The 20,080-nt window shown below is 46.7% G+C and overlaps 1 protein-coding gene across 3 annotated transcripts in view; it reads right to left on the bottom strand.

Moving 5' to 3' along the window:
- PCCA (propionyl-CoA carboxylase subunit alpha) overlaps window positions 1-20,080 on the bottom strand; it is a 351,955-nt gene that overhangs the window by 290,936 nt on the left and 40,939 nt on the right. For all 3 annotated transcript variants that reach the window (XM_060191819.1, XM_060191818.1, XM_060191817.1), the window contains exons 5-6: window positions 6,643-6,756; window positions 2,692-2,745 (exon numbers count right to left, since the gene is read on the bottom strand). In XM_060191819.1, the coding sequence (XP_060047802.1) occupies window positions 2,692-2,745; window positions 6,643-6,756 (168 nt within the window). The remainder of the gene's footprint in view (window positions 1-2,691; window positions 2,746-6,642; window positions 6,757-20,080) is intronic.

Genomic DNA, 20,080 nt, shown 5'->3' with positions numbered 1-20,080 from the left:
TGTTCTCATTTCTCACACTCTCATAAAATAAACGTTTGTTAAAAATAAAAGGCATGGGAGTCAGGCGGTAGCGCAGCAGGTTAAGCGCTCATAGTGCAAAGCCCAAGGACCTGCGTAAGGATCCTGGTTTGAGCCACGGGCTCCCCACCAGCAAGGGGGGTTGCTTCACAGACGGTGAAGCAGGTCTGCAGGTGTCAGTCATTCTCTCCCCCTCTCTGTCTTCCCCTCCTCTCTCCAATTCTCTTTGTCCTATCCAACGACGACGATAACAATAACAGCAATAATAATTACACGACGATATCAATAACAGCAATAATAATTACAACAACAATGAAAAAGAACAAAGGTAACAAAAGGGAAAATAAATTAATAAATTTAAATAAATAAATAAATAAAGGACATGAGGGGGCTGGGCGGTAACGCAGCGAGTTAAGCACACACAGTGCACAGACCCACTTAAGCATCCCAGTTCCAGTTCCCGGCTCCCCACCTGCAGGGGGGTCGCTTCATGGGAGTTGAAGCAGATCTGCAGGTGTCTATCTTTCTCTCCCCCTCTCTTGATTTCTCTCTGTCCTATCCAACAACAACGACAGCAATAACAAAAAGGATAAACAACAAGGGCAACAAGAGGGAAAAAAAAACAGCCGCCAGGAGCAGTGGGTTCACAGTGCAGGCACCGAGCCAGCGATAACGCTGGAGGCAAATAAATAAATAAACGACACGAAGGGCAGTGTGGTTGCGCACACACATCACTGAGTGCATGGACCTGGGTTCAAGCCCCCAGTCCCTGCCTGCAGGATGGAGAGCTTCATAAGAGGTGAAGCAATGCTGCAGGTCTCTCTCTCTCTCCCCACTCAACTTCTCTGTCTATCCAAAACTAGTAAAATAGCTCAAAATATATATATATATGAAAACAAGGAGAGAAAGAGCGCATGCAGCCCAGGGTGCCAGAGCAGACAAAGCGCTGGGCTGGGCTCTTAGATGTGAAGTCCTGAGTGCTGAGCTCAGTGTCTGCTAGCAAACCTTGTGTGAGAATCATGCTCTGCTTCTCTCTCAGTAATTTACAAATCTCTCTAAATGACACATTAAAATACAAAGCAGGGGGTCAGGCGGTGGCGCAGCAGGTTAAGTGCATGTGGTGCAAAGCGCAAGGACCGGCATGAGGATCCCGGTTCGAGGCCCTGGCTCCCCACCTGCAGGGGAGTCACTTCACAGGCGGTGAAGCAGGTCTGCAGGTGTCTGTCTTTCTCTCCCCCTCTGTCTTCCCCATCTCTCTCCATTTCTCTCTGTCCTATCCAACAATGAACCATCAGCAACAACAATAATAACCACAACAAGGCTACAACAACAAGGGCAACAAAGGGGGGGGGGGAATGGCCTCCAGGAGCAGTGGATTCATGGTGCAGGCACTGAGCTCCAGCAATAACCCTGGAGGCAAATCAATAAATAAGTAAATAAACACAAAGTACACAAAGAACCTATTATAAATAAATAAATAGAATTCCAAGGTATGCAATGTATTATACGCCAGATTTCACTCCTTAGATGTGATGGTAGTTTTTTGTTCTCTCCCTCTCCTCCCCTGTTCTTTTTTTTTTTTTTTTTAATATTTATTTATTTTATTCCCTTTTGTTGCCCTTGCTGTTTTATTGTGGTAGTTATGACTGATGTTGTTGTTGTTGGATAGGACAGAGAGAAATGGAGAGAGGAAGGGAAGACAGAGAAGGGGAAAGACAGACACCTGCCAACCTGCTGCACTGCCTGTGGGTGGGGAGCTGGGGGTTCAAACCAAACCAAACCGGGATCCTTATGCTGGTCCTCGGGCTTTGCGCCATGTAAGCTTAGTCCACTGCGCTACTGCCCAACTGCCCCCTGTTCTTTTTTAGAATTGAGGCAGAAAGAAAGTGAAAGAGGCCACAGCACCTTCAAGGCAATAGGGACCAGGTTTGAACCTGGGTCTCACACGAGAGCAGGGCACCAAGTAAGCTATTTCACTGGCCCATAAGGGTGATTTCCTAACTCCTGTTTTCACTCTTTGATTATATAAGAAATCTTGGGTGGGGGGGGGGTAGCAGACCGGTTATGCAACGGTCAAACTCTCATGCCTGAGGCTTCCAAGTCCCATGTTCAATTCCCCATACCACCAGATGCCAGAGTTGAGTAGTGCTCTGGTCAAAAAAAAAAAAGAGCTTATAAGAAATCTTCACATATTGTACCAAAGTCAGGATTACTTTGAGGAAGGAGGGGAAGGAAGAGGACTGGGGGTCGGATGGGGTGGGGGTAGGAGATCGGGTGCTGGTGGAAAGGGATTTAAATTGGAGATGAGAATGTTTTGCAGACACCCACATGCCAGGAAGTGCACTGTAAACCATTAAGCCTATAATAATAATAATAATAACAACAACAACAACAACAATAGAAACTAGGGGAGGAGGGGAAGGATTGAAGGGCAGGGGGAAGGAGGGGAGGGAAAAGGAGGGGAGGGGAAAGGAAGGGAGGGGGAGGAGAGGGGAAGGGAAGGGAGGGTGTAAGAAAGAGAGAGAGTGTGTCTTCCTTTTCTCCGACTCCTTTCACAGAATTGTTGGGTCCATTAAAAGTCTACTTATCACGTCCCACATTGACAGTGACAAAAGTCAGTCCTCCAAACTGCTTTCTCACAGGTCAGCCATTGCTGGTTCACCACCAACTCACCAAGCGTTTAGCAAATTCCTTGTTCTCCGACAGGAATCCATAGCCTGGATGGACCTTTGAAATGAAAACAAAAAGCACTTTCAGCCTTGCTGCTGGGCAAAACCTTGATGAACAAGCTAGAGAGTGAGTGCCTGAGTGCTGGCTGCCTGGGGCCCCTGGGCAGAGCGATGTGTCACAGGCACCAACACCGCAGCTGGCACTCACGCCACAGAAACCCCGTAATAATGCTCCCTCCGTCCCACTCCCTGTTCTCAGATCTCAGGGGCCCTCTGCACAATGACTCCTGCATTTGATTATGCTATCTATCCAGAGGGAGAGACAGAGAGAGAGAGAGAGACAGAGAGAGAGAGAATCTCAATTTCCTTTCCTTCACCAGACCAGCAGCTACTGCTACTTTCCAAACTGCTATCAGCCAGCTGATTTTATTCCTGACGTGACTAATACACTGAGCCACTCCCCCCCACAAGCTGTTTTCTGTCCAACTGAACTATAAAGGTTTTGGGGGAACTGGCAGGTAATCCATCCACTACAGCATATGCTTTAGCAAGTGCAAGGACCAGAGTTCAGGCTCCCGGCTGCACAGAGAGGCACCATACACAGCTCCTGGGGAAGCTCTGTGAGCGGTGGAGCTGTGCTGTGTTGTCTCCCCCTCTGTGTCTCTCCTGGTCTGAAGTTAAAAGGAAAAAGAAAAGTGTTCACTGGGCCCAGTGGAGCTGTGAATGCAAAAATTCCCATGCAGTAAATAAATAGTAAGTGGAGGGGTCCAGCAGAGAAGCAATTATAGGAGCCCAATCTCCTCTCTTCTGCACCCCAAAAAGAATTTTGGTCCTTGCAGGGCCGGGGGTGTGGCACACCTGGTTGAGTGCATATGCTACAATGTACAAGGACCCAGGTTCGGGCCCCCAGTCCCCACCTGCAGCGGGGGGAAGCTTTGCAATTGGTGAAGTAGTGCTGCAGGTATATCTCTCTTTCTCTTTCCCTCTCAATCCAATAAATAAATAAAGTTTTAACAAAAAAAAAAAGAAGTAGAAGAAGAAGAAGAAGAAGAAGAAGGAGAAGGAGAAGGAGAAGGAGAAGGAGAAGGAGAAGGAGAAGGAGAAGGAGAAGGAGAAGGAGAAGGAGAAGGAGAAGAAAAAGAAGAATTTCGGACCATCCTTCCAGAGGGGAAAATGACCAGAGGGCTCTTGGGACCCAAAACTTTTGTGACAAGGAACCTTTGTTTTTGCACCATCACTGAGGGAAGAGATTCTGGAGAACACCTGAGGAAGTCAGGTATTGTTTCTCTTATCTGAAAGGGAAGAAGAAAAAGGAGGGACAACTATGGGGTGATTTCACTCAGAAGTAGAATACAAAGCATTGAAACACATGGCCTTGAAAAGTGAAAAATATCTATAGTCAACCTAAAGCTATAATCTTGAAAGAACTATGGTAGATATAGTTGGGGTGGGGGTTCAGGGATGCACAGAACTCTGGCGGTGGGAGTGGTGTGGAATTATACCCTTGTTATAATCTTTTTCTTGTTGTTATCTTTATTTTTTTCCACCACTGCCATCACCAAAGGTCTGTGTCCTCATCCTCACTCCCATAAATAACCACTATAGTTTTCCCACAGTCTTGAAAATAGGCTGAAAAATTTTTTTCATATTCGTATATTCAACTGTTTATATTCTGCATATGAGTGAAACCATTCTGTAATTGTCTTTCACCTCCTTACCTGCTTCCCTGAGCATCACATTTTTATAATCTTGTAAGTCACTATTAAATCACTAAGAAAATTTAAATAATAACAATAAATGAAGGTGTGCATTTTTAAATTATTTATCTTTATTTATTCCCTTTTGTTGCCCTTGTTGTTCTAATCTTATAGTTATTATTGTTGTTACTGATGTTGTCATTGTTGGATAGGACAGAGAGAAATGGAGAGAGGAGGGGAAGACAGAGAGGGGGAGAGACACCTGCAGACCTGCTTCACCATCTGTGAAGCAACTCCCCTGCAGGTGAGGAGCTGGGGGCTCGAACCGGGACCTTATGCTGGTCCTTGCTCTCTGCGCCATGACCACTTAACCCACTGTGCTACCGCCAGACTCCCTGCTTTTTAAATTATATATTTTTATTTATTTATTTATTTATTAGTATTTATTTATTTTCCCTTTTGTTGCCCTTGTTTTTTTTTTATTGTTGTTGTAGCTATTATTTATGTTGTCATTGTTGGATAGGACAGAGAGAAATGGAGAGAGGAGAGGAAGACAGAGAGGGGGAGAGAAAGACAGACACCTGCAGACCTGTTTCACCGCCTGTGAAGCGACTCCCCTGCCGGTGGGGAGCCGGGGGCTCAAACCGGGATCCTTACGCCGGTCCTTGTGCTTTGCGCCACCTGCGCTTAACCTGCTGCGCCACCATTGGACTCCCCAATTATATATTTATTTATTTCCTTTTGTTGCCCTTGTTGTTTTATTATTGTAGTTATTGATGTCATCGTTGTTGGACAGGACAGAGAGAAATGAAGAGGGGAAGACAGAGGGGGAGAGAAAGACAGACACCAGCAGACCTGCTTCAGCGCCTCTGAAGCGACTCCCCTGCAGGTGGGGAGCCAGAGGCTCGAACCGGGATCCTTATGCCCAGTCCTTTTGCTTTGCGCCACCTGCGCTTAACCCGCTGCGCTACAGCCTGACTCCCTTGAAGGTGTGCTTTGATAGACTCTAAATATTGTCTCTTCACCCAGATCTGGGTCATCTGCAACCACTGCAAGCCAGGTTCCGCAGCTTGGCCACCCTGCTCTAATCAAGTAACCTGGATTCTATCACATTTGTTACTTGTCTCGACCAGTTATTAGCACTGAGTTTATTTCTAATACATAATCCTGCTAGAATGCGAGTCAAATTTTTGAGGGCACGCTGACAAGACTAGAAAGAGCTACACTGACACACCACAAGTTCTCAAGGAACATGTTCAGGGTGATTTCACAGACTGCATCCCAGGGGAAAGACCTTCACTCCAATTTCATTTCACTTAAACATTCCACTCAAGACCGCAGCCTGACAAGCTGTAGTTAAAAGGTTAAGAGTTTTACCTTCATTAACTCTGCTAATAAACTGTAAACATCTATAATACGGGCTCAGGAATTCGGTTTTTTATTTAAACATGCATCGTACTAAAACATGTCTTTCAGAAGAGATGTGAGTGCTAATTGAAGCGCTGCAGGCTAATTGCTGGTGTTGGTTGTTTCCATCCAATTTTAGATAAAACTCTACACAGATTTTTAGGCATCATATGGAATTAGTTCTCTGATATATTAAAAAAAAAAAAAAAAAACAACAACCTACAGCAACAAAACAGTGTTCTTGGTGTGGGCCATCAGTTCACCCCTTAAATCCCATTCTTGTCCAACGGGATTGGGAGCAGGGCGGGAAAATTCTTGATTTTTTTTTCCAAAGAAATTAACGTGCCTTTATTTCACTGGCACGATCAAGCTAAGACAATTACTGACTGCATCACTTTTTTATTTATAGGCATTGAACCAGACGTGCGCCCTCTGTAAATGATTATAAACAGAATTGAAGAAAAAAAAAAATAGAAAGCATCATCTTTTGGATCCTATTTATAACACAGGTTTTTTTTAAAAAAAATGCTCTTATCATACTGAAAAGGTCACTGCTCCAAATTAATTGGGATTCCCCACCCCCCCATGCAAATTTGGAAATGAACTGAAACTGCTCCCTGGTGTGAAAGCTGAATCCACCAGCCACCTGCAGGATCAGAGACCAAACACTGCCAGTTGCTACAGAGCCTTTGATTTCCAGTGACGAATTCGGCCACATTCAACTCCTGTGACATGAACTCACTGCAACAGCATTTTCAATCTTTTTTTTTTTTTTTTAAATACAAACTCCCTAGCTTTTGGAGCTCACTCCATTTGAAACAGCTGCAGTGGAGAGATTCATTCAGACTCACAGCTTGGGCCCCGGTCCTCCTAATGGCTTCCATGATGGCGTCCATGTTGAGGTAGCTTTTACTGGTGGGAGCCGGGCCAACGCAGACAGCCTCGTCAGCCATTTTCACATGAACCTGAGGAGACAGATCTGTGTCAACAGAGGCTCCCAGCACAAAAGACACCCCCAACCAACCCCACCACACACACACACACACACACACACACACACACACCATGGCAAATCTGTTCTCACATCTCATGTGTGGCTCTGGGTCTCTCTGTACAACAGGCAGTAAAGACAGACAGACACAGCTAAGACAGACACCGTTGCGCTAACTACATCAGTTATCTTAGTCAAATCTGCAGCTGAGATATTTTCCTGGATTCATCTGCAGCAGGTCCATTCCTCTCAGTCTGGTGTCAGGGGGAAAACACACACACAGGCACACGCACACACACCAGACAGTTTCGGCCTCCAGCTATGGTTTGTGGGTGAACAGTCCTGGTCAGAGCCAGGGTAGCCCCGAAATCCCTTAGCAAGTACTCATGCTCATTTCTGAGCCAGCACCCCAGGAGGTGGGGATAATTAGAGGGACTGAAGGAAGGGAGACAGGGAGTGTGTCTGCACAGCAGCCGCCTGGCACCGGGGCACAAACTAAAGGCAAGGACTGAGATGTCCAGTATGGCCCCACTGGTGAGCCAGAAAATCACAAGGTTTATTTAGGAACGTGCACATTTCTCTCCCTCCCTCTCTCTCCCTCCCTCTCTCTCTCATACACACACACACTATTTATTTATAGAGAGAGACTGAGGGGGGAAGGGGAGATTAAGAGAGAGACAGAGAGTCAGAGACACCTGCAGCCCTGTTTCACCACCTGTGAAGCCTCCCCCTACAAGTGAGGACCAGTGGCTTGAACCCTGGTCCTTTTACACCATAATGTCAGTGCTCAACCAGGTGCACCACCACCCAGCCACAGCCCATTTCCTCTTTATTCCGACAAGAAATGCCCTATGTTGGGAGTCGGATAGTAGCACAGCAGGTTAAGCACATGTGGTGCAAAGTGCAAGGATCGGCGTAAGGATCCCAGTTTGAGCCCCCAGCTCCCTAGCTGCAAGGGAGTCGCTTCACAGGTGGTGAAGCAGGTCCGCAGGTGTCTGTCTTTCTCTCCCCCTCTCTGTCTTCCCCTCCTCTCTCCATTTCTCTCTGTCCTATCCAACAACGATGACAGCAAGAACAACAATAATAACTACAACAGTAAAACAACAAGGGCAACAAAAAAGGAAAATAAATATTTAAAAAATAACTACTCAATTAAAAAAAAGGGCATCAAAAGGTAAATAAATAAATAAAAATTAAAAAAAAAGAAGAAACGCCCTGTGCAATAAGTCCCAGGTTGACTGAAAACTCATGGTTACAAGATGCTTCATGTAGGGGCTGGGTGGTGGCGCACCTGGCAAAGTGCTCACATTACAGTGCTCAAGGAACCAGGTTCAAGCCCCAGGTCCCCACCTGCAGGGGAGAAGCTTCATGAGCGGTGATAAGAGTGCTACAGGCGTCTCTTTCCCCCTTTCCCTCTCAACATCTGCCTGTCCATATATTAAATGATTAATATTATATATCCACATATTAAAACATAATATAAAATATTATTTCCAAAATATGTTATGTTTTTGAGACTACCCAGTGGGCAACCATTTCTCCAGCCACAGCCCCCTTTTAAAAGCAAAGATGTGAGAACAAATGAATGTGGACCAGTGTGCTTACAGACAGCCCTCCAGTCCTGAGAGATGATGCTAGACACCAAAGAAGTTCAGGATGCTTCCTACCCCGTTTTGCTAAAATGCCAGAATAAAAGCGATTGTATGCTAAGCAAACACTGTCAGTCAGACAGCAACACGTCACCCCTACAGCCTGCCTCGCAGATCCTGGCAGATCATCACCTTGCATGAAAAGGTTCATGATTCAAGCCCAGGGGAGTCATAGTCCCAAGGCAGGGTTCTGGTGCCCACATACTGAGGACAGACAAGCAAGAGTCCTCTGCTCCAGGGACTGGACACCGACAGAACACTCCAGGGCCCGTCTCCAGAGGCAGCCACGCCATCGACCCCTCTACCTGCTGCATCCTGCAAGCGGGAGGTGGGAGCGGTGTGGCTATAAGCATGTTCTCTCCTAATTTTATAAATCGATACTAAATCACTAATGATTTGTCTATCTCTATTTATTAAGTTAGAAAGGGAGAAGGGGGGAAGAGAGGGAAAGAGACAGAGAGACAGCCGCAGCCCTGTTTCACCACTTGCAAAGCTTTCCCCTTGCAGGTGGGGACCAGGGGCTCGAACCTAGATCCTTGAGCACTGCAGCAGGTACGCTCAACCAGGTGTGCCATCACCCAGCCCCATGATTTTTTTTCAATGAGGGGCCAGGTGGAGGAGCACCCGATTAAGCGCACATAGTACTAAGTGTAAGGGCTCAAGCAAGGACGCGGATTTGAGTCCCCGGCTCCCCACCTGCGGGGGGGGGGGGGGAGTCGCTTCACATGTGGTGAAGCAGGTCTGCAAGGTGTCTCTCTGTCTCTCTATCTTCCTTTCCCTCTCAATTTTTCTTTGTCCTATCGAATAAAATGGGAGGGGAGGAATGGCTGCAGGGAACTCACTGAGCACAGGTTACCACTTGCAAGGACCTGGGTTCAAGCCCCTGGTCCCCATTAGCGGGGGGAAGGAAGCTTCGTGGACTGTGAAGCAGTGATGTAGGCGTCTGTCTCTCTCCCTCCCTATCCAAAAAAAAAAAAAAGAAGAAGAATAAGCTTGAGGCTAAGAGATGAATCACCATGAGGAGCAAATATCACCATGGAAGACCCCGGTCTGAGCCCTGGTGCCCTATGGGAACACCACAGAAGGCACCAGGGAAGCTCTGGGAAAGTGAGATGGTGATATGATGTCTCTCGCCCTCTCCCACACCGTCCCAATTTAATTTGTTGTTGTTGTTTCCAGGGTTATTGCTGGGGCTCACTGCCTGCACTATGAATCCACTGCTTCTGGAGGCTGTTTTTTCCACTTTGTTGCCCTTGTTGTTTATCATTGTTGTTGTTTATTATTGTTGTTGTTGGATAGGACAGAGAGAAATGGAGAGAGATGGGGAAGACAGAGAGGGGGAGAGAAAACCCGCTGTGCTGCTGCCCGACACCAGATCAGAGTTTTCTTCATTTACTACGACCACTATCCTATGAATGAGTTTATATATATATATATATATATGAAAGAATCAGACCCTCACCCTGTACCTGGGATGCCAGGGATTTAACTCTGGCCCTCATGCTTGCGAGTCCAATGGTTTGTCCACTCTGCCACTGACCAGGCTGCCCTAAGCACATGTCTTTCTCATTACTGCTCTGCGGGGTCGAGAGGTACTCCTAGAAACTCCCAAAAGCTGGATTTCCAAACTCGGATTCCATGTCCCACGTGTCCCACGTTCTCCCGTGTTGCTGCTGCGTTCACAGCAGACATAAAGCCCCTTGGTGTACAGTCTGTGACTGGCTGGGCCCTCACCCAAACCATCAGGTGGGTACAGCAGCTGTCATCTGAAGCAGAGAAGGAACACAGGGGTCTTGGCTAGCAGTCATTCTCATCTGGCCGGGAGAGAGGACACAAGCCATCAGAAAACCATCTGGGCCTTGTTTTTACTTTCTCTCTAAAAATAAACACTCAAGAGTCGGGTGTGATGGTGCACCTGGTTGAGCACGTGTTACAATGCACGGACTCGGGTTCGAGCCTCTGACCCCCCACCTGCGGGGGGAAAGCTTTGCGAGTGGTGAAGCAGTGCTGCAGACCTCTCTCTCTCTCTCTCTCTCTCTCTCTCTCTCTCTCCCTCTCTCATAAACCAGAGCACTAATCAGCTCTGGCTTATGGTAGTATGGTGGCTTGAACCTGGGCTTTGGAGCCTCAGGCATGAGAGTCTCTGCATAACCATTATGCTATCTACCCCTGACGCCCGCATCTCCCCCTACCCTCTTGATTTCTGGCTATCTCTATCCAATATATAAAGATATATATAAAATAAACTCTCTTCCCCACCCTCCCCCCCACAAAATAAAAGAAGGGAAAATCCTTCCATACCAGAGAATAGGAAGAGTACTTTGAAGAAGTGCCCCCAAACAACTGTGACTTCTCCCCGACCCCTAGACAAATAATAAACTAACAATTAGCCTCCACGTGGAGATCCACAGTGATGGTCCAGGGTCACACGGAATCCTTCTGCAGGTCTGCAGCCTGGCCCAGCAAAGATAAACACAGCAGGTCCCTCCCCTGCTATTTCCTGGGAATTGAAGGACCATGGAAAGCGGAGATTTTGTGCATGTCAAAGGGAAGAAGACATCCCTGTCTCTGGGAAGTCAAGTCAGTCACCTGCCAAAGCCCAAGCGTGACCCAGGCCTGTGGTTCTGTCTCTGCTGGGGGAAGCCAAGCATGCAGGACCCCCTGCACCTGAGTACCAAGAGCCAGGAACACCCTGTGCCCGGAGAAGCTCATTTCTTCTCTTGGAGATTTCAGGATGAAAGGAACATCTGGGCAGCATGAGGGGAAAGAAAAAAAGCTCACCTTATCAGAAGTGGCAGCTGGCTCTTCCAAGAGAAAAGAACCAGGGGGAGCCAGGCGGTAGCACAGCGGGTTAAGCGCACGTGGCGCAAAGCACAAGGACCGGCGTAAGGATCCCGGTTCGAGCCCCCGGCTCCCCACCTGCAGGGGAGTCGCTTCACAGGCGGTGAAGCAGGTCTGCAGGTGTCTGTCTTTCTCTCCCCCTCTCTGTCTTCCCCTCCTCTCTCCATTTCTCTCTGTCCTATCCAACAACGGTGACAACAATAATAACTACAACAATAAAACAAGGGCAACAAAAGGGAATAAGTAAATAAATAAATATTTAAAGAGAAAAGAACCAGAGAAAAAGCTATTCCACACAAACACACACACAAAATATAATTGTTTTTTAAAGTCCAAGAAAAGAGTGTTGTGTACAAAGTAATCACATCATTTCCCCCCCAAACGCTGGTTCCTCCTCCCGTTTTTATAGCATGAGTGGGTCTCTGCTACCCATCCTTTCCCTAACTCAGTGGCCCAAGAGTCCACCATGTTTAGCAGTCTGCAGACCCCCACGCTTCCCTGTCTGAGACTCACACCGACATCTGTCACAGGTAGTTCACCTCAGCAGGGCAGAAAGAGCTGACAGGTAACAGTCCCCTCCCTTCTAAGAATTCAGTCTAGTACAAAAGACATTGATCCAGTTGTAATTATTTTTAAAAATTCTTCTATTATCTTTATTTTATTTATTAGATAGAGACAGCCAGAAATCTAGAGGGAAGGAAGTGTGATAGAGTGCGGGAAACAGGAGACACCCTTAGCCTTGCTTCACCGCTCTCAAAGCTTTCCCCCTATAGGCAGGGACTGGGTCCTAGCACATTAACATGTGCGCTCCACCTAGTGCGCCACCACCCGGTCCCCAGTTGTAATTTTTTAATGTATTCATTTATTATATTGGATAGAGTCAGAGAGAAACTGAGAGAGAATGGGGAATAGGAAGGTGGAAGGGGCAGGAGTAGATAGCAAAGAGACTCTCATGGCTGAGGCTCCAAGGTCCCAGGTTCAATCCCCCTGAATCACCATGAGCCAGAGCTGAGTAGTGCTCTGGTTAAAAAAAAAAAAAAAAAAATTGGAGCGGCGAGAGGGAGCGAGAGAGGAAGAGAGCATCAGCACTGTGAAGTTTCCCCATTCAGGCGAGACCCAGGGGCTTGAACCCAGGTCCTTGCTCAGTGTCAAGTGTGCTAAGCCAGGTACACAACCATCCCAACTGTAATTAAAAATAATCCACGTTTACAAACAAAGAAAAAGGAAGTCGACGGTAGCGCAGCGGGTTAAGCGCACATGGCACAAAGCGCAGGGACCGGCATAAGGATCCTGGTTGGAGCCCCGGCTCCCCACCTGCAGGGGAGTCGCTTCACAGGCGGTGAAGCAGGTCTGCAGGTGTCTGTCTTTCTCTCCCCCTCTCTGTCTTCCCCTCCTCTCTCCATGTCTCTCTGCCCTATCCAATAACGACAACATCAATAACAACAACAACAATAATAACTATAATAATAAAACAACAAGGGCCACAAAAGGGGAAAAAATATTAAAAAAGAAAAAAAGTTCCAAAAATAATAATAATCCTAAGAGCATGGCCCAAATACAGAAAATAGTCTCAGTGGTTATTATTGAAACTGAAAACCAGATGTCTAATAAATGGAGCAAAGAGAAAACTGCCACCAGAGAGAGGAGGTCCTGGGCGGGGTAGATAGCTTAATGGCTATGCAAACAGACTCTCTTCCTGAGGCTCCAAAGTCTCAGGTTCACTCCCCCACACCATCATAAACCAGAGCTGAGCAGTTCTCTGGTTAAAAATAAATAAATAAATATTAAAAAGTGAACTTAAAGAAAGCAGGTCCTTCGGAATCAAAGACTTGGGAGTGGCCCCTGCCTAACCAGGAGTCAGTGAAATGACTTGCAATTGGGCCCTACAAGGAAGGGTGCAGCAGAGAGTAAGGTGGAGGAGTAGGCTAGTACTGCAGTGGCTTGAAGGAATGTAGAGGGAGTCGGGCAGTAGCACAGCAGGTTAAGCGCACGTGGCGCAAAGCACAAAGACAGGATCCCGGTTCAAGCCCCCGGCTCCCCACCTGCAGGTCAGTCGCTTCACAGGCAGTGAAGCAGGTCTGCAAGTGTCTATCCTTCCCTCCCCCTCTCTGTCTTCCCCTCCTCTCTCCATTTCTCTCTGTCCTATCCAACAACGACGGCATCAGTAACAACAATAATAACTACAACAATAAAACAACGGCAACAAAAGGGAATAAGTAAATAAATATAAAATTTTTTTTAAAAAAAGAAGGAATGTTGAACGTCACGGGAAAGGGTATATGCTAGAGCCAGGGAGTCGCAGCTCTCAATGTTTCTCTCTTAGGAAGAGAAAATCATGTGTAACGTGCATTCCAGGAGTGTTCTGCTCTGCTATGAACAGCCGGCCACTCACTGGGAGCAGCAGCTGGGCCATTTCGAGCCACCAGCTGCAAACTCTCTCTCCCAGAAATCTCAGAAAAAGCTTCCCAAGCTTTCTGGGATAACACAGGAGGCGTGCCCCCCTAGGCTGCATCTAATCCCTTCCTCAATTGTTCTGTTTTCTATATATACACTGAAAAATGCAGAGAGAGGGGACTGAGTCAGGGATTGAGCCTGGCACCCCAGAGCCCCAGGAAGGAGAATCTTGGGCAGAACCATGACACTGTCTCCCAGTTATATCACCCTCACTTTTTTTTTTAAATTTATTTATTTTTCCCTTTTGTTGCCCTTGTGTTTTGTTGTTGTTGTTGTAGTAGTTATTATTGTTGTTGTTATTATTGATGTCGTCGTTGTTGGGCAGGACAGAGAGAGATGGAGAGAGGAGGGGAAGACAGAGAGGGAGAGAGAAAGACAGACACCTGCAGACCTGCTTCAGCACCTGTGAAGGGACTCCCCTGTAGGTGTGGGGGAGCCAGGGGCTCGAACCGGGATCCTTAAGCTTCACGCCACGTGCACTTATCCTGCTGCACTACCCCTCCCTCACTTATTTTAAAGTGACCTGTCAGCACCAATGGCAGGTAAGATGGAATGAGAGGCACCGTCTGCCGGTCTGTCATCCCTGTAGGGCAACCTAAACAAAACACAGCCTTTATGTCCAGAGCTCTAGAAAGTAAAGAGCAGCCAGCAAACAGGAGAAGAATGGAATTCCCATTATTATTATTTTTTAATATTTATTTACTCCCTTTTGTTGTCCTTGTCTTTTTATTTTTATTGTTGTAGTTATTATTGATGTCGTCATTGTTGGATAGGACAGAGAGAACTGGAGAGAGGAAGGGAAGACAGAGAGGGGAAGAGAAAGTTGCACACCTGCTTCACCGCCTGTGAAGTGACTCCCCTGCAGGTGGGGAGCCAGCCGGGGGCTCAAACCGGGATCCTTACGCCGGTCCTTGTGCTTTGTACCACATGCGCTTAATCCACCGTGCTACCTACCACCTGACTCCCGGAATTCCCATTATTAGAACCTGTAGAAAGTGTAGCATTTTCTCCACAGCACTACTGCCTGATCTACTGCGCTAAATTGGCAGCTCAAGGCTGGCTCAAGAAGCAGCAAACAGTGGCCCTGGAAGTAGCACAGTGGATGAAGCTTGGTTCCTTCATGCCTGAGGACCCAAGTTCAATCCCCAGTATCACGTGTCAGAGATGCTCTGGTTCTCTCTTGTTGGCTTGCTCACACAAACAAACAAACAAATATTTTTTAAAGCAGTAATGAGAGTTCCTGACACCGGCCGGGCGGTGGCTCACCTGGCTGAGCGCACAACTCATAATGAGCAAGGACCCAGGTTCAAGCCCCCAGTCCCCACCTGCAAGGGGAAAACTTTGTAAGTGGTGAAGCAGGGCTGCAGCTGTCTCTCAGTTTCTCTCCCTCTCTATCTCCCCTTTCCCCTCTCAATTTCTGGCTGTCTTTATCCAATAAATACATAAAGAGCATTATTATTTTTTAAAGATTTTATTTACTTATGAATGAGAAAGATAGGAGAGAGAGAGAGAGAGAGAAAGAACCAGACATGTGATGCTGGGGATCAAACCTGAGACCTCAGGCTTGAGAGTCCAATGCCTCATCTACTACGCCACCTCCCAGACCACAATAAAGACCATTAAACTGAAGCGAGAGAGAGATCCCAACTCTTACACACCACAAGGGGTTGCTTTAGGTGCAAGCCCCAGCTCCCCACCTGCAGGGGGAAGGCTTCATGAGCAGTGAAACAGGTCTGCAGGTATCTCTATTTCTCACTCCCTATCTCCCTCTCCCCTCTCCATTTCTCTCTGTCCTGGATAATTAAATAAAAAGTACAAAAACAGGCGGGGAGTGGCCATTGGAAGGGAGGGATTTTTTAGCACTGGTACTGAGCTCCTGCGCTAACACTGATGGCAAAAAAAAAAGAAAATTGAAGGTTGCTTTAGATTTTTAGTTCAATTTTGTATGCCCCGGCCTGAAAGGAATTGTTCCTATGACAATAGCAAAAGGGGCAGAAATGGAGCTTACAGAAGCCAACAAGGGAGAGAAGAATATTCTTCAATCAATGAAACTGTGGCCCCCAAGAAGGTGGCTAGAGACCCACTGCTGTGTTTTTTTTTTTTCCTTTGTGACGCAAGAAAAAATAGACATCTAAACGTGGGGGCTGGGCTCCTAAAACCCTAGCAATTTCCTGATAGACAAGGGGTGTGAGGAACATCTTTTGTTCTAATATTTGGCCTTTGACCCTAGTTCCTGACAGAGTTTCTAAGATCCTAGGAATCTCCGGAGAGATAAGAATGTCTTTTTGTATGCTAATGAGGTGGCTGGGGGTGGGCGGGGGGCAGATAGGCGCAGGCTGGAGCCATTTATCAGAAAGGCCAAGGCTTGATTAGCCCGCACCCCCCCCCTCCCCCCAGGAGCGAGAAGCTGGAGATTTGAGTTCACAGTCAGTGGGCTGGGCAAATAATGCAGCTTAGCAGAGGTTCCATCAGGACTCTTAACAAGGTTCCCAGGACTGCCAGAGAGCTCCTGGGCACAGAGGGAGGCACCACCCAAGAACTTTCTAGTCTCCACAGTTTTAACAGACATCACAACGCAGGTGCCGGTTGGCATAAGGGTTAGGAGTGAAGAGTCAGAGGCTTCTGTTCTAGGTCACTGACACAAACTATTAAGGAATACAGTGTTACCTGAAAACGGACATGGATTGGTTGGAAATGTACATTGCAAACTCTAGAGAACCACTGAGAAGAAAAAAAAAAAAGCCTGATGCCAAAGAAGGAGAGGAAAAGGAATTACATAAAATGTTCAGGTTACAGTGCACAAGGACCCAGGTTCAAGATCCTGTCCCCAGCTGTGGGGCCAGAGAGGAAGCTTCTTGAGTGGTGAAGCAGGACTGCAGGCGTCTCTCTCCCTCTCATCTCCCCCTCTCCTTTGATTTCTCTGTCTCTATCATATAAATAAAGTAAAATAAAACAAAAATAAAAAAGAGAAGGTGAGTCACAAGTGCCCAGACAAAGTGATGGGTTCTGGATCAGTCACATTCATCTATGTTACCGGTTATATAGCCAAGCAGGTTACTGACATAAAATAATGCTTGAGGGACAGCTGCAAGGTCCCAGGTTCAATCCCCAACACTACCATAAGCCAGAGCTGAGCAGTGCTATGGTCAAAAGCAAATTAATGAGGGAGTCACGCGGTAGCAAAATGGGTTAAGTGCAGGTGGCACGAAGGGCAAGTATGGGCGTAAAGATCCTGGCTCGAGCCCCCGGCTCCCCACCTGCAGGGGAGTCGCTTCACAGGCGGTGAAGCAGGTCTGCGGGTGTCTTTCTCTCCCCCTCTCTGTCTTCCCCTCCTCTCTCCATCTCTCTCTGTCCTATCCAACAACAACATCAATAACAGCAACAATAACTACAACAACAATTAAAAAAAACAAGGGCAACAAAAGAGAAAATAATTATAAAAAATTAAAAAATTAATGAAAGAAAACAAAAAGAAACTGAAGTCAGACTATCCTTTTCCATTTTATGAAGAATTTCTTTTTTTTAATATTTTATTATTTATTCATGAGAAATGATAGGAGAGAGAGAGAGAGAACCAGATATCACTCTGGTACATGTGCTGCCGGGGACTGAACTCAGGGCATCATGCTTGAGAGTCCAATGCCCTATCCAGTGTGCTACCTCCCAGACAACAAAGGAAGAATTTCACGGCACTTTCCAGAGCTTAAGAGAAGTTGGAATGTGTTTGCTCAAGTAAGAACAGCAAGGTGCCATGCACAGGATTCATACACCACTCGTAAAATGACCCTCCCCCTAGCCCCACCCCCGTGCAGGCGGGGAGCCAGGGGCTCGAACCTGGATCCTTGCACAGGTCCTTGTACTTAGTGCTATGCGCATTTAAGCAGGTATGCCACACGCAGCCTTCTGCTGTTCTTTTCAGTTTTACTGGACAAGGCAGACTCTTCCTTCCTTCCTTCCTTCATTCATTCATTCATTCATTCATTCATAATTTTTGCCTAGCGGCTAGAGAATATTGAAACTCCTTCCTGACAGAAATGACTGGTTTACCTTGAACTCCAGGGCGGGCGGGGGGTGGGACTGTCAGTCCTCTAAGAAGCTTTGCTGGGTTTTGACAATTTAACCTGCTGGGCTCACAGCACCCAGGGGAGGAAGGGTCTTGGTGGCCGGGTTTCATTTATTTCGGCTGTGTCTGACCATTACTACCGCCTCCACAGATGATGGCTCTCAAAAACTCACCACCCACAGGTGAACGCCTTGAGCAGGACCCACTGGGTTGCTTTAATTGAGTCAGTACAGGAAGACCACAGTTTGGTAGAAAGTTTGATCGCATTTGGCAGCATTTATTATAATGACCAAAAAAAAAAGGGAAACTGTGAGTGTTCATCTGCACAGCAACTCTATACATTTGCCTAAAGATATAATCCAGTTTGCCCAGGGATTTATGCTGTTTCAATTTATTTTCCTCAAAGGAATTCAATTTATTATTAGCCTCTTTCCCCCACCTCAAATATGTACATTTCTAACACTGCTAACTGATAGTTTCATGACAGCTGGCTCCAACCATGCTGGGCACAGAATGGGTCTGCCAGCACAAAGAGACCACCCGTCAGAGCCAAGGAGACCCTCCCACCAGCATGCCCACCCCCCGATTTTGGAGCATTTTGGTGGCGGGGAAGATTAATGCTCTGATTTTTCTGCAGCCTCCTGTGTTAAATATTAATGCCTTTCTAAATTAGGAGGATTGTTCTAGTTTTCTTTTTCTTTTTTTTTTCCCCCAGCTTGAGACAGAAAAAGCTATAGGAGGACTAGGGCTGAAGGCCCAACCCTTGATGCAGCAACAAAGATGCCAGTAAGTGTGGACAGTAAAGATATGAAAAGGGTCAGACAAGCCTTCATCGCAGAATGGATCTGAAATGCAAGGTTCACCCCAAAGGGTTAAAATAAAAAAAAAAATGTGACCCTGTACATGAATTCACAAATCACACCACCAGTCAGCGGGCAGCACTTTTCCACTTGGATCTGCACTGGGTAATTTGGGGGTTGTTTGGTTGAAGAGCAAAGAAAGGGATATGTACTGGGTTCCGTAGTGACTGTGTTTTTGAAATACACAAGCTAATGGTGGATAATGATGAATCGGCATGGGAGCCTTTTAGTACACTTCTTGATTAACTCATTGCCTGTCCAGTTGGTAGGGAGACATGCCTGCCTGTCATAATCGTCATAACTCCCAGCATTCCCACCGCTAGCACTCGGGCGCCTTGATTAGCGCTCAAGTCCCAGACGGGTCGTTGCTAATGCTGGATGATTCTCTCCAGCCTCCTGCTACTATTCTGCAGGGCCTCCAATTAAATATAATGTCCCTGATGAGCCAGATTAATGTGAACAAATTCCTACCAGTAATCTCAGCCTCTTTCATTCCATCCCAAAATAAAAAGGGAAAGTAGAGCCAAAGATAATCAAGACCTTTTAAATTAATACAAGGATGATGTTCCTGCAGGTTTTTTTTTTTCTTTCCCCAAAGCAAATCAAAGAAAGAAAACCAGAAATGTCTAAACAGCTTCAACAGTTACTTCCCCTGGATCATTCTTCTTCTCTTCTGAATAATGTGTTTTATTTTTCCTTAACTTCATTTGCTGACTGAGAGAAATTTAGAGGGAAGAAGGACACAGGGAGGGAACGAGACAGAGAAACACCTACAGACCTGCTTCACCGTTTGTTTGTGAAGTTTCCCTCTATAGGTGGAGAATGGGGGCTTGAACCCAGTTCTTAAACCCCTGTCATACGTGCACTTGAGTAGGTGTGCCACCAGCTAGTCCCTCCTGGTCCATTCTTCATGATAAAGCATAATGTCTCCAATCTGGCTGGGAAGACAGGGAACTCATTTGGTTTTTTATTTATTTATTAGATAGAGACAGAGAGAAATTTAGAGGGGAAGGGAAGAGAGAGAGGGGAGAGAGACAGAGAGACACCTGCAGCCCTGCTTCACCACTTGTGAAGCTGTCCCCCTGCAGGTAGAGAGACCAGGGAATTGAACCTGGGTCCTTGCGCACTGTAATGTGAGCGCTTAGCCAGGTGCGCCGCCGCCTGGCCCCCACAGTGGATCTTGGATCCAACATGGTTGCTCTGAGCTAAGCTTTCTGGGGAAGAAGGAGCGGTAGCAAGTTTTAAAACAACGATACCGCTTAGACACCCTTTAATTACTTATTTGCCAGAACTCCAAGGTTCAAAACACATGAATGAAACCAGCCCCGTGCTTGCCTGAGAGGAGCGTCACCGCCACCATCTGAGGCGTGGCCACACACAGGCCTGTATGAGGCTCAGAAGGAAACTTCATGTTTAATGACCACTCTAAGC

This window comes from Erinaceus europaeus, chromosome 5, assembly GCF_950295315.1.
Source record: "Erinaceus europaeus chromosome 5, mEriEur2.1, whole genome shotgun sequence".
Taxonomy (NCBI): domain Eukaryota; kingdom Metazoa; phylum Chordata; class Mammalia; order Eulipotyphla; family Erinaceidae; genus Erinaceus; species Erinaceus europaeus.
The sequence above is the reverse complement of the archived record's forward strand: the minus strand, read 5'-3'. Positions and strand labels throughout refer to the sequence as shown.